The sequence below is a fragment of the Nycticebus coucang genome, chromosome 1 (assembly GCF_027406575.1).
Source record: "Nycticebus coucang isolate mNycCou1 chromosome 1, mNycCou1.pri, whole genome shotgun sequence".
Taxonomy (NCBI): Eukaryota; Metazoa; Chordata; class Mammalia; order Primates; family Lorisidae; genus Nycticebus; species Nycticebus coucang.
The window spans coordinates 27584528-27612432 of NC_069780.1; the positions used below are offsets into that span (position 1 = coordinate 27584528).

The following is a 27905-nucleotide window of genomic DNA, read 5'->3' on the forward strand; positions in this document are numbered from 1 at the left end:
AAAGTCAATGTAATCAAGAGCCAGTGATGGGTGCAGAAGGCTCTCCCACCCACACCTACCCACTCTGTGAGGACACCGACAGTGCCCATCTAACCCCCTCTCTGCACCTGCTCCCCTAACCTGGAAGGAAGGAGGGTGGGAGCTGGATCCAGGGCTCTGTACCATTGGAAGGATTTTATGACCTCTATTGTAAGGTGGACATTAAAACCACTTCCTTTTGTCTGGGCCTTGCATCGTCAGCACCACAGTAAAAATCACAGCTCACGCTGCAACACATAGGGTGTCATGATGTTATGTCAGGAACATTCTGAAAGCTGCCTTGGTGCTAAGTGTCTCCTTCAGTATGTGGTACTTTATAGTTGGCAAGGCTCTTTCACCAGCATCATCTCATCCAATCTTGATACGGTTCTAATGGGTGAGCAGCTTAATTTTTTCAAAGCAAAGATGAACACACTTCGGTTTAATAAGTCTATTGAGGGTCATATAGTAAATGGTAGATTATTTTACTCTCTGTCTATGGTCCATAATATGAAACAGATTGTAGACATATCCACAAGTAGCACTTTTGGAGACAGCTGTAATTTCTATAATAGGAATAAACTTTTAATAACACGTTAGGAATAAAGCTCAAATGCAAATCTTCCTCTGAGCATAGGAAAACATTAACAACTGGGTACCATGTGCCTTTACATATTCAAAATACTAAATGAATTCTAGAATCATAGATTTAACTTAAGAGATGGTAGTTAAAAGTTCTAGATTAAAATTAATTTTGGTAAAAATGTATTTCTGCATATGTGTACATATCAACTTAAAAAATATGTGGATTTCAGTTTTTTGCCATTTTTGGTTATCCATTTTATGTGCTGTGCTGATATCTTTTGCCATACCATACTTCAAGCTGCCGCATGATTTTTAATTACTTTATGCCTCATTTGCAGTCATTAATCATTAACTAAGACTGTTTAGCCAATAAAGCACTTTCATGAGAAAAAATTATGAAGTTTTTGAACATCATTCTAGGAATAGTTCAATTTTCACAATGAGTATCTGAACCTCACATTTATCACAGGAACCATAAAACTTGTTTTTGTTTAACAGAATGATTATATTTTCACAGTAAACAAAAGCATAAAAACAATAGATACAATTTCAATTCCTGTATGAAAATGTGTGCCTATTCATTGACTTAAGAAATTTCTTGGATTTAGAAGTTCTGAATCTACTCTACTTATAAATCTGAGTCTATCCTTCATCACACTGTAGTTTTTTACCCTGGAATTTTGATACATTTTATAAAAATAGAAAATATATGTAGTGGAAATGAAAATAGAGATAGAAGACTTCAAGTCCTATAGCCTGATGTGTGAGTTCAAGGCAAGAGGAGGGTCCCCTCCACTGGACAACAATGCCTGTGGGTTAAAAAGATACACAGACATACAAGAAGGCACAAGAAGTTTATTTCTTCAACGAGAAAGGTGACAAAAAGTAGAATGATGAAGAAGGAAGTTTAACTGGTTTCAGTTCCCCAGGTGATATTCAACATCTTATCTAGCTCTCACTTGAATTTTAAATATTTGCTTGAAAAATAATCTCATGTCAATTTCTGTTCCTTGTGGAAAGCGCTCAAGTGTAATTGACTGATAACATCTCTGAAGAACAGGATCAGTGACTTTGCCCAGTCTGTGCTGTAGAGGGTGTGGGATGCAGGAGGCTGAAGACTGCTGGCAGAGAAGGCATCTGTCTGGTCTCAAAACGTCAGGATGGTACGGATGCTGCAATGGGAAAGAAAAGACACTGTGTTAACACTGAGACAGTTCACACCCTTCCAGGTGACAGTCCTCCTGAGATGTCTCAGTGAAAATCTGTGTTTCCAGCCACTCCATTCCCATCCCTAAGCTTTTGGGTCAAATCAAATAAAAAGACAGTTCATCTTTCTTCATTGTTCTCTCTTGTATTTTTCCAGTCTTAGGCTTGTTTGTAACATCCTCAATAGGACTGCCATTTAGACTTCAATTCTACATTAGCATCCTCAAAAAAATCACTTCTGAGTGCCCTTGTTCCTGGGAAATGAAGGAATATAAAACAACAATGGGTAACACAGTGTACTAAGTTCTTCCTATTTGTCAGATACTTTGTAGATACTTTTCATGCATTATTTCATGTAAATCTCATCCTAAACAACAATACTATTAGGCAGTCTTTCATTATTTTTTATTTTAGATATTATAAATACTGAGATGTAGAGAGATTTGTAATTTGCTCTGGGTCATACATCTAATATGGCTTGTTGGAATTCAAAATTGCGTGAATATAAAATTGTATAAATTACAAGATACTATCCTGGAAGGACTGATAATTTAATAAAGTGAAGGCCATGCTGAAAATTTAATAGAGCTTTTGATACAGAGATGTTTAAGGATTCTTAAAAGTAGAAAATAAAGCTAATTTGTATTAATTCTAAGAGATTTCATTCTTACAAAGATTAGAAATACAGCATTTATGCTTGGAATTATACATTTTACCTTTTCTAAAAACCATCCTCTGATGGATAAATGCTAAGAAAAGATGGTCTTCATGCTTCTTTAAAATTTTTTACATAAATATGTATGTACAAATATAACCATGTCTGTACATAACTTTGAAATATAGATAGCATACAAAAGAAAGTAAAAATAATGTGTACTCTCACAACCTAGAAATAACCACTGTTAATATTTTCTTGAATTGTAATCAACTTTTTTCTAGACATGCGTTCATGTTTTACTGGTCTTACTGAAAATTTGAAATCGTATACTCAATTGGCGTTCTCCATTTTATGAACCTTAGATTACATCAGGGGAATCTCCCATTGTAATGAAATCATTTCTTTCTATTGACTTCATTTATTTCTAGTACATGATTGGGATTTATTTAATAATTCTCTTAATGTGGAACTTCCAGGATGTTTCTAATTTTTTATATTATAGAGAATAGGCAAAAACTCTTAAGTGCATATGTATGTTTGAACATTTGATTATTTCTATAGAATAGTTTTCTAGAAACGAAATTGCTTAGATAAGAACCTAAGTTTTTTCCAAGATTTCTAACATGAATTACTCAACTGCTTTCTCAAAAAGATGTAATAATTAACATTCCTACAAGCAGCATATGCAGGTTCTCATGCCATCTTATCCTCCACCAATATTAATCATTTCAATTTTTGATCTTTGCTGATTGGTAGATTCATGATATTAAAATTTTCTGTTTAATTGTATGATACTCTCATGATGTGAATGTAGGCGCCCTTCGTGAATTCTTTTGTTGTTCAACGCTGCTCTCTGGGTTTGGTCATCTCCATGTTTGTCATTGTCTTTCCAGCCTGATGATGGTGATGATGATAACTAACATTTGATGACTACTATATTCCATATCCACACACATAACCTTTGGATGGCAGTGTAGTTTAATAGAAAGTGAACTGATTTGCTAACAACTAGATTTTTGAATTCTAGTTCCCCTGCCTACTAAGGACATGGTTTTGGCCTGAACACGTTCTGTCTGAGTCTCACTTTCTCCTCTCTCAAACATTGAAGTTGAAACTGGCACATCAACATGGTTTGGGACTCACATAAGATAATACAAGTAAGAAAATCAGTAAAACAGCTGGTGCTCTGTAGACATTTGTTTCTTTCCTTCCTCAAGAATATTTGTCTGATGAAGTATCTAGTCTAATAATTTATAGGAGTGCCTGGGAAATATCGTTTGGTTGAAAATCTCACGAGAGGAAGGGTAGGGTAGCAGAAAAAGCATGGACTATGGAGGGATAAGCCAGCAGCTGGATATAACTGCCTATTACGAGTTGTGCTTTGTACAAATGCAGGTAACAAAATTTCTCTTACTAGAACAGTGATAAATGTTAAAAGTAGGAAATAGAATTTGCTTATTTTTCTAATATTTACAAAAAAGTAACACAAATTTAAAATAGCATGTTGTACATTTCTCCTTTATAGAGACTTTCATATGTAAAAAAACTCTTTGTAAGTTGCAAAAACAAACAAACAAAAAATAGAACAAGTAACATCTGAATAGAAAAAAATATATAGTGTAGTGCTACCTTTTCCCATAATGAAAGTGTTGGGGATGTCTTGAATACAATTTAAATTCACAGCCACTAAATGTCAGCCTTACTTAGGTGCCCAGGCAGAGGCTTCAGGGACTCCACGTTGTAATTACTATTGTGTGACCTGATCTTTGTTTTGGCAAAGATGACTATTCTCTTGGAAAGTAGACTGAGTGGCTCTCAGAATTCAGATTTGCTGTAACCAACTTCATTTGGCTTCAACAGAATAGGAAGCTTCCCACAACATTATCTTATATTCTCTACATGTGACGACTGAACTGATAAAGGAAAATCAGGGCACTCTAATTTTTTCTCTTCCTACTTTTTCATTCTTGGTCAGCCAAGCCGTTGCCACAAAAAAAACAAAACAAAATAAAACAAAAACAAAAACAAAACAAAAAACCCTTAAAATCTACCTCTTTCCAGAGCGAAGCAGATCAAATCCTTCATTTATTTTTTCAAAAGGTAGAACATTGGTTATTAGTGTATCCAGTGAAAACTTCTTAGACATAAAATCAGCCACAAGTTTGGGGACAGAATCTTTACTCTTATAGCCTGAAAAGAAGAGAACATTGTTAGATTCAGCCAGGAGTAAGTAAGAAAATTGGGGAGAAGACTTTCCAAGTAATATTAAAATGAAAGTTGCTGAAGGTTCTACATTCCTCAGACTGCTATTACTGAAGTCAAAAACTACAGAGTGTTTCATATCCTTTTGCAGTGCTTTGACTTAAAAAAAATCTCCCCAGGCAAACCAGGGTCCTTAGTTATCATTGGTCTCACAGAGAAATTATAGTGCTGGTGATTATGCTCACAGTCGAGGAGCAAATTTGGGCAATGAGTGTAGACATGAATTATAGATTCATGTGTTCTTAAATTTCGTGTGTTTTGTTAGAAATTTTGGTGCCTTATGCAGTCACAAGAATGAAAAGAGGTCCTATTAATTTATGGGGACACCAGAAATGTCTTCCTTATGACTTTGTGTCTTCCTTAGCTCCATATAGTTGATTTGGAGCCTACAGATGCCACAGGAGTTTTGATTAATTCTTGACCTCGTTGCTTTTCACAACCTGGCCTTGTCACTTGTATAAGGGGAGATAATCTGATGTTAGTGAGAATTTGGCTCCCAAACATTACTACATACCACCAAAAACACCTCCTTTCCAGGTGCGTCCCGTCAATAGCAGTATAGGGTTCATTGAAAGATTTTGAGAATAAGGAGGGACCCCTACAACGACACTTGTGCCACACGCTTCATGACAAGATAACAGAGCAGCCATCTGGAATAAAAAAATCAATACTTAATATCGTCAAAGTGGACTCTGATCATATTTACTGCTAATGCACAGTATCATGTTGTATCGATTTAGCTGGACTGGAAGTGTGTGCAGGGACGAGATGATGTCTTTTGCTTCTTGTTTCCCCTCTGTGCCTAGAATAGTGCTGTGAATTTAGGAAATGCCCAGAAAATATCTTTTGAATGCAAGAATGGATGAATACGTTTGTGTATACTTAACACTTCCTTACGAAGTAATAAAGAGGCAAACAGCATTACAAACGTATCTACATTCTGGTTCCTTAAATAAGGGTACTGTTTGGTTCTCAGGCAATCTATGAGTTGGTGGATTTATTTTTCATTGATTTATTAAGAATATGTTTTGAACCCTTTGAACTTGATTGTTTGATAGTGAAAAAGATATAATGATTGCATCATCAATCTGTCTCTTTCCCACTTGATTGTTTGGATACCTGTTCTATTTTATACATGGACATGTTTTGAACATTTTTTTCAATGTGTATGGATTTTACTTTAAAGTACACTTCTTATTCTGAAACCTCAAAAGATAGTCCAGAATGTCTTTTCCCTCTAGCAGCTTTAGAACATGTTCTATAGTAAGAAAATGTTTTAGGATTCCCAAGCCCTATCACAATTAGTCCTTTGATTTTGGATTATTACATTTGGAAGGCCAGGTATCCTCAGAACATGTGGCTATGAGGCACTGGTGTCTTCAAACAAGGTAACAATCTAGTTCCACATGAGAAAGTGGAGGGAAAAAATAGAAAAGGAGTATAAGAAGAAAAACAGCTTTGGAAAAATTGGATTCTCTTGAAACTTCATGTGTAAATAGCATATTGTCCCAGATAAAGGCTACAAAGGGCTTTACTTTCAGGGTGCTGCTCCCCTTTACCACACTGCCTGTACTTACTGGAGAACCTAAACATGGGGATTTGTTGGTCTCTGCAGACTTTTTCAGTAGGAGTCTAGAGAACTCAGCATAGGGAAAATACAGCTGGCGATGTGTTTCCCATTACACATGGTGGTATCTGTAATTATTTGAAAGTAATGGGATGTATATTTCAAAGATGATGTAAGCACTGCAAGACTGGGGATAGTACTCATTTTAATAAGGCCTGCTGACGTTTCCTGAGAGCTTACCACATGACAGGTACCAGTGCCCAAGGTATCTTACATGCATTATATCATGTAATCTGTACACAACGCATTGAGATATGTATCTCTTAAATTTAGGAGATGTTATATCTGTCAAATTTTTTTTTGTGTGTGTGTGTTGAATTTTTAAAATACTCAATTTAACACATATTTAGTACCAGCTGTGTGCCTGGTGCTCTCTGTCTAGTAAAATATAGTGACACATTAAAGCAGCCACTTTCCTTGGGGCATATTTTGGTTAATAAAATAATATTTGATCTAAAATTGCTCATTCCTTTTGGCCAGTGTATGATATGTAAAAATAAATTGGAATACATTAAAGCATATAAACAATTGTTGAGCCATTTTTGTTAAGAATGTGGGGAGGAATGAAACTTACCGAATGTGTATTATTCATATTTACTGAAGTTTCAACTTTTTACCAATAATTAATAAAGTAAATCTGTAATGTTCAATTAAAAAACAAACCCTTTTTCTTTTCAAGAGGAAGTATTTCTTGACACAGCCTTGTTTAGTTGATGGAACCAAAGATTTTTTCAACAATAAAGCAAACAAGCCTGGTAAAAACAGGAGATGTGAAATTGCTATTCATTATTTTAACCATGTTCTTTATACAGAGTATTTATATTCTGAAGTCTAAAAGCATACTCCAGATTGCAGACACAGAAATCTCAAGGCACATCCTGTACATACCATAGTGTCAAGCCGACCAATGACCTCAAACGAAAAATCCACTCCTCCATCAGTCATTTCCACTATCACCTCCTGGATCGGCTTCTTGTAGTCTTGTGGGTTGATGCATTCAGTGGCACCCACCTCTTTGGCCTTTGCAAATTTATCTTTATTGATGTCCACGGCAATGATCCTAGATGCTCCAGCTGCTTTACAGCCTATGATAACAGACAGGCCAACTCCTCCCAGGCCAAACACAGCACAGGTGGAGCCCTGGGTGACCTGTGTTTTCAGAAAAGGCAAAAATAGATTAAGTAACTATTGTTAGAATATGCCTCAGCTTTATTAAGTGCCATGCCTTGTCCATTACCAAGAGCTACTCAGACTTGCATGTCAATCTGCTGTCAAGAGCTCTTTTGGCTTTAGTTATCTTATGTTTAAATCGAGGAGGTTGAACTACTTAGGGGTTCTCAAACTTTGCTGCATATTAGAGTCATTTGAGGAGCATAAAAAAAATTTCTCACTGCAAGGCCACAACCATTGCCAATTAAATCAGCATCTCTGTAGTTGGGGCCCAGTCCCTGGGTGACTCCAATGGGAAGCCCAGGCTCAGAACCCAGGACTGGTTGCTCTTTGAGTTTTAGATGTCAGTGACTGTAATCTCGAAGAGAATCTCATTGCTTAAATCCATTGATAGCCAGCTTTACCTACAGGCAGTTTGTGGAAAATGAAATAAGTGGAAAATGCTATTTAAGGAGACTCAAAAATTATCCAATCAATATCTTAATAATTAACTCCACATTCCATTAGTTAAGACAAGTATCGTCAAGACCAGTATATCCCTGCATTACAAAATACATGATAATTAACAAAAAATTTATCTATATTTCAATAATGAATAAAATCTATTACTGAGTACTCTCAGCTTCTGCTCTACGGGTAGGCTCACTGAGACCACCTGCCAAAACAGATGAGGCAATTCTCAAGAGACTGTGTCCTAAAGTCACAGAAATCCAGGCAAGATGTGCTCTAAATTGTTTAAATTGGCTAGGGGCTAGTTAACAAACCCAGTCTTCTATAGTCAGCCTTAGGGTATCTGTTCACTTACTCACTCAATAAACGTTACTCTGTACTGTGTGGTACAATACTACTTTCTCCCTTATTTAGGAGAAACTAAGGGTTGTGATGGGATTTAAAAGTGCTAACGATTATGTAGTGTGATTTAAGATTAAGCAGGAGATTTGAGGTGAATATTCTAGCATCAGCTCTCACGCTGAGCAGCAATGAGCTTTGTGTCCCTGGACCTCAGTTTCATAAAATGAAGGGTACTCATAAGATTTTCAGCCTGTTGGGAAGAGGTGACTTTAAAGAATTTCTCCCTGAAGTCGACCACTTCTGAGGAGTGTGTGTGTGTGTGCGTGTGTGTGTGCGTGTGTTCACAGAGGGGGAGAAGTTGCAGCAGTGAACTCCCATAATGAATGAATTAAGTGTGTAACTGTATTACTTTTCTTAGAAAAATCCACTGAGTGGGTGACTTTTGGTTTGGAGATCTATCATAAGGCTTTCAGATCTACGGCTGATCCTAATGGTGGGAGTAGTGGATCTTCAAAGGGAAACTTCGTTTCATTTATCTTTGCTGCCTCAGAACCCTGCAGAACCTCCATGCCTAATGTATGTCTAGGTGCTCTCTAATTGTGGAATAAAGGACTACAGGAGTTCTGAAATTTAATAATCACAAAAGGAAAAAACATGGAAGAATAATTATTGAAAGTGAAATCTTAGTTTTTCTTAATCAAGTCTGAATAGCTTTTTATTTGTGATAAAGAGCTGAATTTTCTAAGACAAACTGTCACTTCCTCCTGGGACTATTTTTTCTGCTCATAATCAATACCTCACATCTATGAAAAGTAATCTCTGATTCTCGTGAGAAACGGCTTCCTTTGTGGTTCCTGACAACCCGAGGGTAACTGGTCTTATCACCTGTTGCCATTCCTACCTTGGCAATATTGACCGCAGACCCATAACCAGTTGTAAATCCACAGCCAATGAGGCAAACTTTCTCCAGTGGTGAAGCTGCATCAATTTTGGCCACAGACATCTCATCCATCACAGTGTACTGGGAGAAGGTGCTGATGCCGAGGAAGTGGTGGACAGGCTTCCCCCTGCACGTGAACCTGGTGGTGTTATCCTGCAAGGTCCCCTGATTCTGGTTCAGTCTGGTCAGTGCAACACACAGGCACACCGGGCATGAGACAGCAGCATAACTAAGGTGCAAACTCAAGAGCTGAGCAAAGAGTATGAGAAACCTACTTGCTTTTCAAGCAGAAGTTGCCTTCTGAGTGTTTACAAACTCTGCATTTTCCACACTGAGGAGTAAAGAGTGGGATGACTTTATCACCTGGGGGGGATAAAACAATTTCTTAAATTTCCAGAAACTTATAGAGCAAGACCTTTAATCTTACATGTATGTATAGAGGTGTGTGTCTTTGAAAAGTCTCTAAGAAATAGAGTCCAGTCACATCTGTGTCATTTGTCATTGCTGGCCCATCTTTTCATTGGTTTGGGTTTGCATGTGTCTGAAGAGTCCCAAAGAGGAAATGTAAATATGGAAAATAGCATGGATTTAAAAATTGTTTATCTCCTGGCTCGGCACCTGTCTGTAGCTCAGCACCAGCCACATACATTGGAGCTGGCAGGTTCGGACTCCAGCCCGGGCCTGACAAACAATGACCAAAGAATAGCTGGGCATTGTGGCTGGCCAGCGCCTGTGGTCCCAGCTACTTGGGAGGCTGAGGCAAGAGAATCACTTAAGCCCAAGAGTTTGAGGTTGCTGTGAGCTGTGATGTCACAGTACTCTACTGACAGCGACATAGTGAGACTCTGTCTCAAACAAAAAAAATTATCTGTTATTAATAGTTAACTTTTTTTGAATGTTCTGATTTCTTCTGGGGGGGAGGTTTACCCACATCATCTTATTTAATCCTTAAGTAATTAAATCTTAAATATTCTCATAGTAAGTATCAATAAAAATTTTCAGTTGAAAGTGTCTTCCATAGTTCCACAGACTTGGAACGATCTAGTATTTTGTTATAATTTGAGTTACAGTAAAAATGAGAATTTTAATAACAAATTATTGGCTCTTTGCAATGACTATGCTTTGAAAGGAATGCTTTTTAAAAAATCTTAGTAATTTTTTGAGGAAAACTAACCAAAATAGGCCAAAGAAAAATGTAATAATTCCTCTGAAAACCCCAACTCTCAACAGTGAGTTAGGCTGTTTCTTTCTGGATAAGAACTGACTTTCAAATGTTCTCAGTTGATGATTTGTGATTTTTCCATATCTCTTTTCCCTGGTGTGGTGAAAGGAGAGGGAGCGAGAAGAAAATATGTCATTTTATTATTAAGTTATTTCTAACTACAGGAAGTAATAAGAGCATAAGCTCAAAGTAGACATTTTCATAAAATATTTTCTGTTCACAGTTTAATTATTCGAGTAGGCAGAAGTCAAATCTACTGGCCAAAATGAATTTTTGGAGTTAAGCATAATTTTTATTTACAATCATCTATTCTACCTATCCCATCAGACCAAAACTAATGGCTGGCCCATTGCATTTTATAAATAAACTGTACGTGGGAATGATGGTATGAAAATTTTCTATTTAGTCACCTTTTACCTCTAAAAGTATTTATATTATAATAACACACAATGAAATTAGGGTAAAATAAATATCAAAGATAAAAATAAATTTTAATTAGTAACCAGTCCCATTTAACCATGCCTGGCTAACGGTAACATAACAGACATTGTCTATGGCCAGATGCCTTCTGTTGTGTTCCTTTTTTTCTCTTTCCTTTAGTTGGTTTCATTCATTCCATGCTCTAGAAGTGAGGCTATATGAGATGAAACTGGTGAGCAGGTCCATGTTCTACCTAAGAAAAGATCATGTGGATTCAGCCATAGCCACACAGCCTCCATGTTGTGAACTCAGCACAGAACAGTTTTCATCTCCTGATCTAGAGATTCAGGACCAAGACTCATGTTTCTTCTCTTGTCCCTTGCTAGGTTTGGGCCCTGGCAGAAGACAGTGCCCAGCAACACCAGACTGGAGTGACTAGGTGAGGAACTCCACACTGGCAGGCGCTGCGTCTCCTGTGATCTCACATATCCATAGGCTCTCACCTGGTGTGTGGCATCTTGTAGTTCCTCAAGAAATATTTGTTAAAGGGGAGAATGTCTGAGTGCCTGAATGTACATGTGCCTGAGCCAGGCAGGGAGGGAAGGAGAAGAAACCCTTCAAGGCCCAGCTGGTCTTGGGGTTGAACCAAGTCACATCCCTTGAGTGTCAATTCTGTACCTGGTTTGATCGTGGTCACCCCTTCTCCAATGCTCTCAACAATGCCGGCAGCCTCATGGCCTATTATCACAGGAAAAGGGACGAACATGGTGCCATTAACTGCATGGTCATCTGAGCGACAGATTCCTGTGGCCACTATCTACAAAGTAAAGGAAAGATTCAGGAAAGATATGACCCTCAGATGCATTTAACATGTACAATTTTATGAAATTGTGCTCCTAAAACATGTTTAAGGATTCCTAATGGTCCCTAATATTACCCAATACAAAAGGTGCCCTTTATCTCCAAGCAAGGCTTTATGTTAAAACCCTTCTCCACCTTCTTTTCCCGAATTAAACAATCTAGATAATCTGTGACATAATTGAACCTGAAATATTTGTCTTATATAATACTAGATGCCAGGAAAGTATCTAATGTTAATTGATTTAAAATCTTTCTATATATCCTTTTGCTCTTTTTAAATATACAGGCACAGAAGTTATTTTTTTTACCCCTGGGATTATGTGGCATTACATTCTTTGGTCACTTTTAAAAAATTTAACAATTCATGGTCACATATATCCTTGACAACAAATGTAATGGATTTTTTGTATTTTCAATATTTTTTGAATTTTTTTAAACCTAAAATTAAATAGAAGTGAAAACAAAATTTCACCTTGATCCGAACTTCATAGGCCTTAGGGGGTGCGACCTCCACCTCCTCGATGGAAAAGGGTTTGTTTGTCTCCCATAGCACAGCTGCTTTGCATTTTATTACCTGGAAAATCAGAGAGGATAACTTATTTTTTCCCACTCTTGAAGTCAGTATTTCTATCTTTTCATCTTTGTATAGGGATCATCTAGTCCCATGTGAGATGCTTAATAAGTGCTCCAAAGAAATGAACACCTCTGGTTTACAAAGAGAATAAAACTATAGTATCTTTTTTCAAAGTATAAAGCAATATCATAAGGAAAAAGAAAAAGAACTCACTATTAATATAGTAAGACATTGAGATAAAAGAGAATATGTTCTTTTAGACCATCCTTAGGTTATTTTTTCCCTCAAAGGTATTTATTTCTGCTATTTCCCATTGCTCTCCTAAAAATTCACATTTATTCACTGTTGGCTTGTACATAAAATTCTAAGTCACTATTATTTTGCTGACAGAGCCAGGGTCTGTTAACATAAAATCTATTACTTCCTCGCTCATTTTTCTGCTTAGGACCAAAAGCTATGTCTTTATAACAACTTGCCCTCTGCCCTAGGATGCTTTCTCTTTCTCTTTTTTGTCTTTTCTCCTCTGATTTCTCCCCTCACCACTTCTGTGTGCTACTTGTTTGCGTCGCTCATTGAAGCTTAACTTTGAAAACCTGTTTTGCATCGCAGGTGTAATCCCACCAATCACGCTCCCTCCGCCAGCATCTTACAAGGGTACATGTGAAACTTAGTACATGTAGAATATAAATGTCTTAACACAATAACTAAGAAAATGCCAGGAAGGCTACGTTAACCAGTGTGATGAAAATGTGTCAAACGGTCTATAAAACCGTGTATGGTGCCCCATGATTGCATTAATGTACACAGCTATGATTTAATAAAAAAAAAAGAAAACCTGTTTTGCCATCTAAGTTGAGTATAGAGATTCCTTCCAGATTAGATCTGAGACACAAACTACAGAGGTTAGAACTCTTGGTGTGTGCACATCCATATATTTTTAAATTGAAGGACTTGTGTGTTTGAATTTCTAGTTAGCATAGCTTATCCATAGATGTTTCTAAAAATAAAAGTTGAACACATTTTCAGTGGTTGCTATCAAACCTATCTTCATTGTTGTAAAATGTAGTTAACAGAGTTCTTTCTAGAGAGAACCATCATTGCAAAAATGATAAATTCAAGAAAAATGTGTTCATTTTCATAAGTTGTTAAATCCTTCCACTTTTCAGGGTGCTTGACATGGGCAATGCCAAAATGAATATGAGAATCCTTGAAAACAATATAGTAGTAGTGGGAGGTCCTAATTATCAAGTGCCTATGATGTGACGGGCACATTGTGGCTTGTGCTGGGTGAGTCACAGGCTCTGTCTTCAAATCCGACAAGGAAGCTACCAGGGCAGTATTATTGAATCACTTGCCTTATTTTATGAATGAAAATACCGATGATTAACGGACTTGAATTGAATAACTTTCCCCAAGTCACAAAGCTGGCTGTCCAGAGAATTAAGAGCAATCCAGCCTTTTCACTCCCCCATGGTAGTTAAATGTTAACAAAAAGTTAAATAACAACAGCAACAATAATAATAGCTTTGACAAACATTTATTGACTTATTTCTATGCACCAGGTATGATTCTAGATGCTTTACAGCAGCAGTTCTCAACCTGTGGGTCGTGACCTATGGAACTGTATTAAAGGGTTTCGGCATTAGGAAGGTTGAGAACCACTGCTTTACAGCATTAATCTATTAAAGTCTCACGACCCCTTTATGAAGTAAATGTTAGTGCTTTCATCATTTAGCATTTGAGGAAAGTAAACTGCAGGAAGTTCAGATATAAATTAAATGCTATCAAAAGGCCAAGTTATTAACATTGCATCCCAGGAGAGAGGATTGATTGCCTGTTTCATCATTTATTGTTTTCATTAAAATGACTGTTTTACACTTTTGCTCCATGAACTCATTATTCTTATTAAGCTGTGCTTTGGTAAATTTAAATTTTTCTTTTTCCTAATTGCTTTTCATTTGGAATGCAAATACTAATAAGTAATTGATGAAAATAAAGCGAGGTGGGATAAGACCATTGACCATTGACCATTGGCCACTTGTGATTCCAAACAATTGTACTGCTATGAGCCTATTATGTCACACAGTATGTATAGAAATGTCAGAATCTTTAAATTGAGATGACAGCAAGACGTTTTACTGTGTGCCCCACTCCTAACTCAACAAAGATCCTGGAAAGGTTGCACAGCCTTTTGTAATTAAACAATTAAAAACAGGATCTGGTTATATTGATTCACCACATGCATGTGCATTTCTCTGCGCTTGTCAGGACATTGAACAAATAAATATCAATTTATGAAAGACTTAGAACCTGTTTTTCCAGTGCTCGTTTGAGATTCAAATTGTGTTAGTATTCATTTTCCATAAAATCCTGTGGACTTTTGTATGGCGAAGACACTGTTAGGCAAGATTTCTGTGGAAATGACCTAAATTGTGCCATAACAGATCCCTTTTAATCAATATTTGCATGTCGATGTTCTCTTGCATTTTTTAAAGAGATATTATAGTAAGTTTAAAAGCATAGTTCAATCTTCTCAAACTCCTCTCACCAAAATTTTGTTAGACTTGACTTTCTAATGTTCATAAAAAGAATGTAATTACAAAGAGTAACACATTTCAATTACGATTTTTAAAAGATTACTTCTTTTTTTTTTTACAACTCACATTTCTCTGAATAAAGATAACTTCTCGATAGTCAGACTTTTCTGACTTTGGAATTACAAACTAGTTATGATTAGCTTGGAATAAACTCACTTCACTGCACATTTATTTAATGTAGGAAATAAAGACTTTAACAGACACACATTCTATACATTCTTGTTAAAGTTATTTAGGAATAGCCCATTTTCCTTGTAGTTCAGTAGATTATAAGCTGTAGCACAGGTTGCATATTTTATATGTCGAATCATTTTAATTTAGATATGAATTTTAAAGCTGTCATTGAATACTGTATCCCTCTACTCATTTTATTAATGAGAATATATTTCTAACAGTCATATTTTTTGCTTACTTTTCCTGCTGTACTCATGCTGTTTCTGTCTTCTCTGCAGACCAGGAGACTGATGAGTTCTAGTGGACCTCTTCCCTGCTTGAATGCATAAGGCAGATTTATTGCACGGATATCTTGTTTGCTTGAGTAACACCCAAATCCACATGTGATCTGTGTCTTTAAGCCACACCCATCAGATTGCTCTCAGCCCAAGTCAGAGATAAGGGCACTGAACCAGCACTCAAAACCTTGACGTTATGACATGCCTTTTTCAGATAACATTTTCTTATTATTAGGTTAAATATTTCCCTACACATGGATTTTAATCTTCCTTTCTCTCTTGATCTCCATGTTTCTCCTCTCTCAATCCCACATTGGTCATTCAGAGTTCTGTGTTCCCTTTGTCTGAACTAAGCTCCAATTCTGAATCCACAGGAAGGAAGAGAAAGGAACAGGACTGAGGAAGGAGGACACGTGAGGTAGGACAGAGAGAGCCAGGAGCCAGAGGAATGTGCCTACTCTGGCACTCTCCTCTTCACAGCAGAGCATCAGATGCCCAACCAGTCATAGCAAAGGTGTCACCTTCCCCAGGCATTTCTGCTCCATGCAGCTCCACTCAGTGCTGACTGAACACTTCCCTGTGCCAGGCTCTATGCTGGGTCCAGCGTGGTGGCAGGGATGAGTAAGGGATGACTTCTACCCATGGCAAGAGGCAGTCTGGGGCAGTAGTTATGGCATGGCTTTTGAGATCAGGCAGACACCATTTCTCATTAGCTGTGTGAACTTGGGCTCACTATTTAACTGTTCTTTGCCTTGGCTTTTTGGCTTTGTTATCTGTAAGATGAGGATGACTAATAGTACTACTTGAAAGGACTGTTTGGTGAGTCAATAAAGTACTTCATGTAAAGAACACACAGCAGATAGGATCATCTTCAATAAATATTTGCTATAATTATTCATAAAAAGAAGCTGACAATTAGTGAGGGAAAAGGCACAGAAGTAAACAAGTCAGACTATCCAGGTAGTACTGTATCAAAGGAGGGCATTCTGATTGTAACAATCAGCGGAGGCTTTGTAGAGAGGAGATATTTGAGTTAAGAGACTAAAAGATCAGGCAAAGAGACCAAAAATTTACTTGGGTATTCCATTATAAAACTTTTATTATTCCATCGAACTTTGTTCAATTCCATAAGTACAGGTAAGAGAATATGAGTTCGATTTTTAATAAATGCCAAGTCTTCTACCAACACTTGGGGACCACAGTGCATTTAACTGTTTAATTACATGTATTCTGTCAACATATACACATAAACTGCATATTTCTCTAGAATTGTCAATGGAATAACCTTCATGTCTGTTTCCAGTGACACCAATTATGCAGGTGTTCAGATCAATAGGAGGGGTGCACTACTCCACCCAGCAGAAAGGTGAGAAAGGCCTTGTAGCTCTTCACTGTGGTCTTATGAGCATTGAGTGGCATCACTTCTACAGAATGGCCATTAATCTGTTGTCCTGCTCTCCTACCTTGACTTGTGGGGAGAGAGCAAAGGAAAGGAATCTGGCTACTTATCAGATAGTCCGGATGTTATCAAGGAGTTGACTTGTTGCAATCAATTTGAAAGACTCATTAGATTGGTGTGTTTAAAGAATGATGGACAAACATAGTGGGGTATCAGAAATCATTTGAATTTTTAATAAACTGGTGGTTTATTTACGAGGTATAAATTTTCAGAAAGCTAATGGCCACAACTTATTTAGCAACTACTATTCATAACTCTACTGGGAGTTTTTCCCCATAACGTTATCAAATATAATTCTCAGAGCAACCCTGCAAGGGTGTTTTATTATTCCCACTTTACAGATGAAGTAAGATAAAATCATAGGTCCCTGAATGTCTTTTCTAAGTCAGAGATGTTGGCTTCAAGAACAGAACTCAAGCTGGTATTAATAAGTGTTTTATAATATGAATATAATGGTCTATCATGGAAATATCAAAGGATAAGAAGTGAGTGGTATATCTGGAACAACTGGACCTCAGGAGCTAATGGACTGTCTCTCCTGGTTGCTTTCGTCTGTCTTTCTCTCTGAATACACCCTGGCCCTAATTCTTCCATATTTTACCTGGAGCCTGTCTTCACTCAGTTGTGCAGGGTCTCTAGCCTGCATCAGATGTCTGGCCAGGAAGCAATCAGTTAAAATCAGAAGGTTGAGGTTATGCAGGCGTGTGAAGGCATATTATTTTTAAAGGCATCCCCAGGCTGGTATCTGCAGCAGGATCCTGAGTCACATGCATCTGATTCAGAAGCCCATGTTCTTTCTTCTATTCTACACAAAGGGACACACACACACAGCATGAGCAAGACATCCAGCTATTTAGCCACAAAAAATTCCCCCACATTTTGTAATCCTGAGAGAAACTACTGTAACTGGCAGGGAGCTTAGAAATCATACCCTCCAAATTCCTTATTTTATAGGACAAATGACTTGGCAAAGCAGTATGGTTAATGTTTACTTAAAAGGTATTTAGAAAGAATAAAGACATGACTGTTCTTGTGAATGCATAAAGATTCTAATAGCTTTCAAGTATTGTGGAGTTGAGGCAGGCTAAGGAGCCCAAGCTTCAGGAGAAATATGTTTAATTTACCCAAACTAACACCACAAATCAAATATGCACTTCATTTCATGCTGACAGTAAAACCAAAATTGGTAGGAAAGTTAAAGTTATTTCCTTTTTTTTGCAGTTTTTGGCTGGGGCCGGGTTTGAACCCACCACCTCCAGTTAAAATTATTTCTTTCATCAAGTTAGAAAATATTTCGCTAACTTGGTGCTGGTCGTGACATAAAAAGCATGTATGGAAATGTTTGTTCATAGATATCCCTATGAAAGTTTTTGGGAGATAATCTCAGAGAAGCCAAAAGGGAAAACTGTACAGATATTTTAGGCAGTTTCTTCTGAACACCAAAATAAAAAAATATAAACATGCCAGCAAATGTTCTAGTGAAAGATTTTAGATCAATGAAGTGCTGTGCAGATGATCATTTTTAAGATGATGTAGAAACAAAAATGTATAAAATGATTTTTAACAATGCAAAATGCCATGATTCCTATAATCTAGACAATATAAAAATACATACCAGTGAAGGATGCAATCTTGAAAACAGCTGTCTAAGGATAAAGAATCTATGATAATTTTCCATAGGGTAGTATTATTTTCTTTGATCATCATTTTACATCACTAATAATAGCCATAATTTATTGAAAGATTATTTTGTTATGTGTTTTACTTATATCTTCTTTTAAATTTCGAGATATTTTGGGGATACAAATGTTTTTGGTTACACATATTGATTTTGTTACACTCGAGTCAGGGTTATAAGTTTGCCTATCACCCAGTGTTATTGATAGTGTTCATTGTTCCCCTTAGGTAGGTTTTCACCCAGCTTCTCTGCCTCCCACCCTTCCCCTCCTTGATTTCCACTGAGTTTTACTTCCCTCTGTGCACATGTGCTCATTGGTTAGTTCCAGTTTAATGGTGAGTATTTGTGGTAGTTGTTTTTCATTCCTTAGATACTTCATTTAGGATAATGGTCTTCGGTTCCATCCAAATTGTTGCAAAAGGTCTTAATTCATCCTTATTCATGGCTGAATAATATTCCACAGTGTACATATGCCACATTCTGTTCATTCACTCATAAATTTACAAGCATGTGGGTTGTTTTTATATCTTTGCAATTGTGAATTGCGCTGCAATAAACATTTGGGTACAGGTGTCTTTTTGATAAAATGGCTTCTTTTTCTTTGGGTAAATACCTAATAGTAGGATTGCTGGATTGAATAATGGGTCTACTTTTAGCTTTTTGAGGAAACCTCTGTACTATTTTCCATAGAGGTTGTACTAATTTGCAGTCCCATCAACAGTGTATAAGTGTTCCTTTTTTCTCAGCATCTATGCCAGCATCTATTGTTTTTGGACTTTTCAATAAAAGCCATCCTAACTGGGGAAATGTGATGTCCCATGTGGTTTTAATTTATATTTTCCTGATAATTAGTGATATTGACCTTTTTTGTATATGTTTATCATCCATTTGTCAATCTTCTTTTGAAAAGCTTTTTTTCATGTCTTTTTCACACTTTTTAATGGGATTCTTTGATTTTCCTTATATTTGTTTAACTTAACTTTTATTATTAGTAGGAAGGTATTATCATAAGTCATACTTTATGAAGAAACTGAGGAATTGCTTAAGATTTCAAAAGATTTTCCCAGAGCTGAAGTTCCTAACTAAGGAATGATAATATAACAACTAACAATTATGTGGTACATAGTTAGTATGTACCAAGCACTGTTCTAAGTGCTTTACATTTACTAACTCATTTACTTAATCCTCAGACCAACTCTATGAGGTAAGTACTATTATTATTCCTTTTCATAGGTGAGAAAATCAAAGCCCACGCCTAGGCACATCTAATTCTGATGTGTGACTGAATCAAATTAGAATTCACGCCATCTGCTTCAAAGTCTGCCCCCTCTCTGCTTACTGCTCTAGTCCCAGGGCTTGGAGAAATAGTAAAGAAGAAATGAAGAAATAAAATTTTAAGGAAAATTTAAAGTACTTGCAGTGACTCCAAAACAGCTCTGAACATTCCAACCTGAATGAGTGGGAGAAAAGCTTTATTGGCTAACCCGGGAGGTTAATTTGAACATGATAAAGTTTAAGTAACCTTGAAATAAGCTAAGTGGAATGTCTGGCTGAGTGTTGGGAAGCATGGGGATGGTGTAAGCAGTACAAAATGACTCAATATGTGGATTTGAGATCTACAAAAAGGTGACAATTCTTAACTCTCAGTATGCATTAATTTCTTAAGAGAGAAATCTGGGGCAGAGACAAGATGGCGGACTGAAGCCAGCTTTCAACAAAGGCTCCCGTCCAGAAGGAGAGTTAAGGGATAGGAATTTAGTAAGTATCCTGGTGGACTTGAGCCTCACCAAGAGAGAAGGCTGAAGAACGCACATCAACACCGCTGAGGCAAGCTGTGATCACAAGGACGCAAACAAAAGGTACAAAATCCACCACCAAGCGGACGGGAGTCCCCCTCCCCCATGAGACCGGCTCTAGAGCCCCAAAATTGAACAAGCGGGCAGAAATTAAAGGCCCTCCCACTACACTCCACGCGAGAGACCTTCTAAAAACTGGACCTACCTCCCCTACTGGGGTGCCGTGGCGTTCTCCTGCCGGACATAGGGCTGAATAAAACTTTGGGAATCCTTTGCCGGCAACCCTGAATCCCCGGAGCTCCCCTCCCGCCCACTGAGGTCTGGAGGTCTGTCCCCCAGGACTTCGGATCCTTGGGTGATTTCTCAAGGGGAGTGGACAGTCCCCGAGTTGCGACTGGTCAGCATTGACTCTGAGGCGCGCCCAGTGAGGAGAGGGCACCGGGCTGAGGGGGAGTCACGCCTCGCGGCACTTCCCTGCGGTGCAGTGCACCAACCCTCCCCGGGCATACGGGGCCCAAGACTGAATCAGACTCTGGCCTCCCCGCTGAGAGCTGAGAACCCCTACTCTCACTCGGGGTCTGAGGGCCTATCCCCCAGGAGTTCAGCTCCTTGGGTGATTTCTCGAGGGGAGTGCACAGTGCCTGAGCTGCGTCAGGTCAGCGCTGACTCTGGGATAAGTGAGCGAGGAGAGGGCACTCTGCTGAGGGGAAATCAAGCCTTGGCGGCACTTCCCTGCGGTGCAGTGCACCAACCCTCCCCGGGCATAGGGGGCCCAAGACTGAATAAGACTCTGGCCTCCCCGCTGAGAGCTGAGAACCCCTACTCTCACTCGGGGTCTGAGGGCCTATCCCCCCGGAGTTCAGATCCTTGGGTGATTTCTCGAGGGGAGTGCACAGTGCCTGAGCTGCGTCAGGTCAGCGCTGACTCCGGGACACGTGAGCGAGGAGAGGGCACTCTGCTGAGGGGAAGTCAAGCCTTGGCGGCACTTCCCTGCGGTGCAGTGCAGGAGCCCTCCCCGGACCGTAGTGTTGCGTAAAACTGAATGAAACTCTAGCTTCCCCCCGCCCCACTCCCAATCGGGGTCTGGGGGCCCATCCCCCAAGAGTTCTGATTCTTGGGGGATCTCTTAAGGGGTGTGGACCCAGCACAAACTGCGGCCGCTCAGTGCTGACTCTGGGGCGCGGGACAGAGGAGAAAAGGGTCGCCTGAGTGCCCACACCAGAGCAGCAGTTCCCTGGAGGTAGATCAACAGCCGTTTTTTCTTTAACGGCAGAACGCTCACTTCTGGATATTCTGAGACCACACCCCCTGTCTCCCTGGGCAACCAGAGGAGGCCACCGGTGACACGGCTCACAAACCCGGAAGCCTCCAGGGCGGGGCCGACCCAGAGAGGTGCTCAGACGCAATTCTCCAGCAGCAAAGACGTTTGAACTCAAAACAGCCCGTCTCCTGTAGGCGACGACAGGAACAGAGACAGAACCTCACAAAGTTGTCTGTTCTGTTCTGTTCTGTTAGCAGCATCCATCAGGGACGGGGCTAAGCCTGAGTGAACACCTCCTTCCCATCACCTGCATCAAACACTCAAAGATGTCAGGCCCCATCTCCTCCTGCTAGATAGCGGCAGTCTGCGGGGGCCTGGCAGACTTCCTTGCGATTCAGGCAGGTGCAAACCCCTGGAGTGTCTGTTCACTGCAGGCAACTGGGTTAGCCATCTGCAGAGATACCAGTGACTGGGTCCCACGGAGGGGCAAAGTGGGGAAGGAGACGTCAACCTTCCCAGACTGCTCTGTTTGCTGGGTGGCTCCTCCTGACTCCACGCTGCACTGGGGTGAGCTGTGTCAGAGGAGTCACCAGGCCCCTGTGATCCAGTTCCCAGAGACCTCTTGAACCCTTCCACCTGAGACAAGTGCCGATTGAGACAGTTGATTCGGACCTTTTGAACTGGGCTAATAGACTGAGGACTTTTCAGGCGGTGCCCTGGGTGTGCGATTGTAGGAAGGTTTGATTCTCCTTTTCCAAGGGGCCAGAGGTGGGCAGGCAGGGTGACTTAATTGCTGATTTTTCCACACAGCTGAGACTTCAAGCCAGAGTAGAAGTTGCAATAGGATCGAACAGAAACCAGCTGAAAACAAGACAGAACCACTTTGCTCCACCACACCAGACAGGGCAACAGTTTCTCAGGCCACAACACTGTACGGGCCCTCGATAAAACCCCAGGGGAAAAACCAAAGGGAGTAAACCATGGGGCGGAATCAGCGGAAAAACTCTGGTAACATGAATAACCAGAATAGATCAACCCCCCCAAGAAAAGATACGGCAGATGTGATTGAAGATCCCATTCATAAACAACTGGCTGAGATGTCAGAAGTCAAATTCAGAATTTGGTTTGCAGACAAGATTAATAAAATGGAATTAGGAATTCGAGGAGAAATTCAAAAACTGTCTCAAGGATTTAACGAATTTAAAGACAAAACCACCAAAGACTTAGACACACTGAAACAAGAACTTACAGCCCTCAAAGATATGAAAAATACAGTAGAATCCCTCAGTAACAGAATGGAGCAAGCAGAAGAAAGGATTTCTGACATTGAAGATAAAGTCTTCGAACGCTCCCAATCTCTCAAAGAGGAAGAGAAATGGAGAGCAAAAACAGATCACTCACTCAGAGAGCTCTCAGATAATTCGAAAAAAAACAACATAAGAGTTATAGGAATTTCGGAGACTGATGAAGTGGCTGCCAAGGGCACAGAGGCCCTTCTACATGAAATTATGAAAGAAAATTTTCCAGACATGCCTAGAGAATCTGAAATTCAGATAGCAGACAGCTTCAGAACCCCAGCACGATTCAACCCCAATAAGCCATCTCCCAGACATATCATAATTAGCTTCACTAAAGTTAACATGAAAGAGAAGATTCTCAAAGCAGCCCAGCGAAAGAAAACTATAACGTACAAAGGTAAGAATATTAGAATAACTGCAGATCTCTCTGCTGAAACTTTTCAAGCAAGAAGAGGCTGGTCATCAACTTTTAATCTCCTAAAGCAAAAAAACTTTCAACCCAGGATCTTGTATCCAGCTAAACTGAGTTTCATCTATGATGGAGAAATTAAATACTTCAATGACATTCATATGTTGAAAAAATTTGCCATAAGTAAACCAGCTCTTCAGGATGTTCTCAGACCTATCCTCCACAATGACCAACCCAATCCTATACCACAAAAGTAAACTCACTCAGAAACTTCAGATCAAACTCCAACTTCCACACTGGCGAAAGGATTAAAAATGTCCACTGGACCTTTGAAAAACTCAATACCCAAAATTCCACCAGACTTATCAATACTCTCCATCAATGTGAATGGCTTAAACTGTCCTCTAAAGAGGCATAGGTTAGCTGACTGGATACAAAAACTTAAGCCAGATATTTGTTGCATACAAGAGTCACATCTCAACTTAAAAGACAAATACAGACTCAGGGTGAAAGGATGGTCATCCATATTTCAGGCAAATGGTAATCAGAAAAAAGCAGGTGTTGCAATTTTATTTGCAGATACAGTAGGCTTTAAACCATCAAAAGTAAGGAAGGACAAGAATGGTCACTTCATATTTGTTAAGGGTAATACTCAATATGACGAGATCTCAATTATTAATATCTATGCACCCAACCAGAATGCACCTCAATTTATAAGAGAAACTCTAACAGACATGAGTAACTTGATTTCCTCCAGCTCCATAATCGTTGGAGATTTCAACACTCCCTTGGCAGTGTTGGATCGATCCTCCAGAAAGAAGCTGAGCAAAGAAATCTTAGATTTAAACCTAACCATCCAATATTTAGATTTAGCAGACATCTACAGAACATTTCATCCCAACAAAACTGAATACACATACTTCTCATTAGCCCACGGAACTTACTCCAAAATTGATCACATTTTAGGTCACAAGTCTAACCTCAGTAAATTTAAAGGAATAGAAATTATTCCATGCATCTTCTCGGACCATCATGGAATAAAACTTGAATTGAGTAACAACAGGAACCTGCATACCCATACAAAAACATGGAAGTTAAATAACCTTATGCTGAATGATAGTTGGGTCAGAGATGAGATTAAGAAAGAAATCACCAATTTTTTGGAACAAAATGACAATGAAGACACAAACTATCAGAACCTCTGGGACACTGCAAAGGCAGTTCTAAGAGGGAAATTTATAGCACTGCAAGCCTTCCTCAAGAGAACGGAAAGAGAGGAAGTTAACAACTTAATGGGACATCTCACGCAACTGGAAAAGGAAGAACATTCCAACCCCAAACCCAGTAGAAGAAAAGAAATAACCAAAATTAGAGCAGAATTAAATGAAATTGAAAACAAAAGAATAATACAACAGATCAATAAATCAAAAAGCTGGTTTTTTGAAAAGGTCAATAAAATAGATAAACCTCTGGCCAACCTAATCAGGAAAAAAAGAGTAAAATCTCTAATATCATCAATCAGAAACAACAAAGACGAAATAACCACAGACTCATCAGAAATCCAAAAAATCCTTAATGTATATTACAAGAAACTTTATTCCCAGAAATATGAAAATCTGAAGGAAATAGACCGATACTTGGAAGCACGCCACCTTCCAAGACTTAACCAGAATCAAGTGGAAATGTTGAACAGACCCATATCAAGTTCAGAAATAGCATCAACTATACAAAACCTCCCTAAAAAGAAAAGCCCGGGACCAGATGGTTTCACGTCAGAATTCTACCAAACCTTTAAAGAGGAATTAGTACCTATATTACTCAACCTGTTCCAAAATGTAGAAAAAGAAGGAAGACTACCCAACACGTTCTATGAAGCAAATATCACCCTGATCCCCAAACCAGGAAAAGACCCAACAAGAAAAGAAAATTATAGACCAATATCACTAATGAATATAGATGCAAAAATATTCAACAAGATCCTAACAAACAGAATCCAGCAACACATCAAACAAATTATACATCATGACCAAGTCGGTTTTATCCCAGGGTCTCAAGGCTGGTTCAATATACGTAAATCTATAAATGTAATTCAGCACATAAACAAATTAAAAAACAAAGACCATATGATTCTCCCAATTGATGCAGAAAAAGCTTTTGATAATATCCAGCATCCCTTCATGATCAGAACACTCAAGAAAATTGGTCTAGAAGGGACTTTTCTTAAACTGATAGAGGCTATCTACAGCAAACCCACAGCCAATATCATATTGAATGGAGTTAAATTGGAATCATTTCTACTCAGATCAGGAACCAGACAAGGCTGCCCATTGTCTCCATTGCTTTTCAACATTGTAATGGAAGTTTTAGCCACCGCAATTAGGGAAGAAAAGGCGATCAAGGGTATCCATATAGGGTCAGAAGAGATCAAACTCTCGCTCTTCGCAGATGATATGATTGTGTATCTGGAAAACACTAGGGACTCTACTACAAAACTCCTAGAAGTGATCAAGGAATACAGCAGCGTCTCAGGTTACAAAATCAACATTCATAAATCGGTAGCCTTTATATACACCAACAACAGTCAAATTGAAAAAACAGTTAAGGACTCTATCCCATTCACAGTAGTGCCAAAGAAGATGAAATATTTGGGAATTTACCTAACAAAAGACGTGAAAGATCTCTATAAAGAGAACTATGAAACTCTAAGAAAAGAAATAGCTGAAAATGTTAACAAATGGAAAAACATACCATGCTCATGGCTAGGAAGAATCAACATTATCAAAATGTCCATACTACCCAAAGCAATATATAATTTCAACGCACTCCCTATTAAAGCTCCACTGTCATATTTTAAAGATCTTGAAAAAACATTACTTCGTTTTATATGGAATCAGAAAAAACCTCGAATAGCCAAGACATTACTCAGAAATAAAAACAAAACAGGAGGAATCACACTACCAGACCTCAGACTTTACTACAAATCGATAGTGATCAAAACAGCATGGTATTGGCACAAAAACAGAGAAGTAGATATCTGGAATAGAATAGAGAACCAAGAGATGAATCCAGCTACTTACCGCTATTTGATTTTTGACAAGCCAATTAAAAACATTCAGTGGGGAAAAGATTCCCTATTTAACAAATGGTGCTGGGTGAACTGGCTGGCAACCTGCAGAAGACTGAAATTGGACCCACACCTTTCACCATTAACTAAGATAGACTCTCATTGGATTAAAGATTTAAACTTAAGACATGAAACTATAAAAATACTAGAGGAGAATGCAGGGAAAACCCTTGAAGAAATTGGTCTGGGTGAGCATTTCATGAGGAGAACCCCCCGGGCAATTGAAGCAGCTTCAAAAATACACTACTGGGACTTGATCAAACTAAAAAGCTTCTGCACAGCTAAGAACACAGTAAGCAGAGCAAGCAGACAGCCCTCAGAATGGGAGAAGATATTTGCAGGGTATAACTCCGACAAAGGTTTAATAACCAGAATCCACAGAGAACTCAAACGCATCAGCAAGAAAAAAACAAGGGATCCCATCGCAGGCTGGGCAAGGGATTTGAAGAGAAACTTCTCTGAAGAAGACAGGCGCACGGCCTTCAGACATATGAAAAAATGCTCATCATCTTTAATCATCAGAGAAATGCAAATCAAAACTACTTTGAGATATCATCTAACTCCAATGAGACTAGCCTATATCACAAAATCTCAAGACCAGAGATGTTGGCGTGGATGTGGAGAAAAGGGAACACTTCTGCACTGCTGGTGGGAATGCAAATTAATACATTCCTTTTGGAAAGATATATGGAGAACACTCAGAGATCTAAAAATAGATCTGCCATTCAATCCTGTAATTCCTCTGCTGGGCATATACCCAGAAGACCAAAAATCACAACATAACAAAGATATTTGTACCAGAATGTTTATTGCAGCCCAATTCATAATAGCTAAGTCATGGAAAAAGCCCAAGTGCCCATCGATCCACGAATGGATTAATAAATTGTGGTATATGTATACCATGGAATACTATGCAGCCTTAAAGAAAGATGGAGACTTTACCTCTTTCATGTTTACATGGATGGAGCTGGAACATATTCTTCTTAGTAAAGTATCCCAAGAATGGAAGAAAAAATACCCAGCCCTACTATGTACACAGCCCTACTATGTACACAGCCCTACTATGAAACTAATTTGGGACTCTCACATGAAAGCTATAACCCAGCTACAACTTAACAATAGGGGGAAGTGGGAAAGGGGGGGGTATGTAGAGGGAGGGGAATCGGTGGGATCACACCTGTGGTGCATATTACAGGGGTATTTGCGAAACTTGGTAAATGTAGAATGTAAATGTTTTGGCACAGTAACTGAGATAACGCCAGAAAGGCTATGTTAACCACTGTGATAAAAATGTGTCAAATGGTTTATGTAGTGAGTGTATGATGCCCCATAATCATATCATTATATACAGTTATGATTTAATAAAAAAATTAAAAAAAAAAAAGAGAGAAATCTGACTTCAAAGAGCAGTCTTCAAGAAAAATAGCAGTAAAAAGTGAAGAAATGAACAAATTTCATTTTCTGAAAATACTGATTTTCAATATTTTCATAAGGCA

The 27905-nt window shown here is 38.6% G+C and overlaps 1 protein-coding gene and 1 long non-coding RNA gene across 3 annotated transcripts in view; one reads left to right on the forward strand and one right to left on the reverse strand.

The window, feature by feature from the left end:
- Positions 1–27905, forward strand: part of LOC128561215 (uncharacterized) — a 183486-nt gene that overhangs the window by 91862 nt on the left and 63719 nt on the right. The gene's annotated exons all lie outside the window — the stretch shown is intronic.
- On the reverse strand, positions 1439–16071 carry LOC128560991 (alcohol dehydrogenase 1C-like). 2 transcript variants are annotated; one of them, XM_053554746.1, is made up of 10 exons: positions 15906–16070; positions 15345–15419; positions 12234–12335; positions 11579–11717; positions 9534–9621; positions 9220–9439; positions 7245–7505; positions 5244–5379; positions 4519–4657; positions 1439–1775 (listed from the first exon to the last, which is right to left on the reverse strand). In XM_053554746.1, exons 1-10 carry the CDS (start codon positions 15927–15929, stop codon positions 1751–1753), a joined length of 1209 nt encoding a protein of 402 aa, XP_053410721.1. In that variant the 5' UTR covers positions 15930–16070; the 3' UTR covers positions 1439–1750. The 2 variants fall into 2 exon arrangements, with proteins under 2 accessions (XP_053410721.1, XP_053410791.1); XM_053554816.1 differs by lacking the exon at positions 15345–15419 and having other exon boundaries at positions 15906–16071.

What these genes read in the sequence shown, in the direction of transcription:
- LOC128560991 (XM_053554746.1), bottom strand. Translation starts at nt 15,929, where the DNA reads ATGGAGCAGAAATGCCTGGGGAAG. An exon ending in AACTTCTGCTTGAAAAGCAA is followed by an intron (nt 9,440 to 9,533) that starts GTAGGTTTCTCA and finishes TGCACTGACCAG; the next exon opens with ACTGAACCAGAATCAGGGGA. An exon ending in TTGGTCGGCTTGACACTATG is followed by an intron (nt 5,380 to 7,244) that starts GTATGTACAGGA and finishes TTTTTATTCCAG; the next exon opens with ATGGCTGCTCTGTTATCTTG.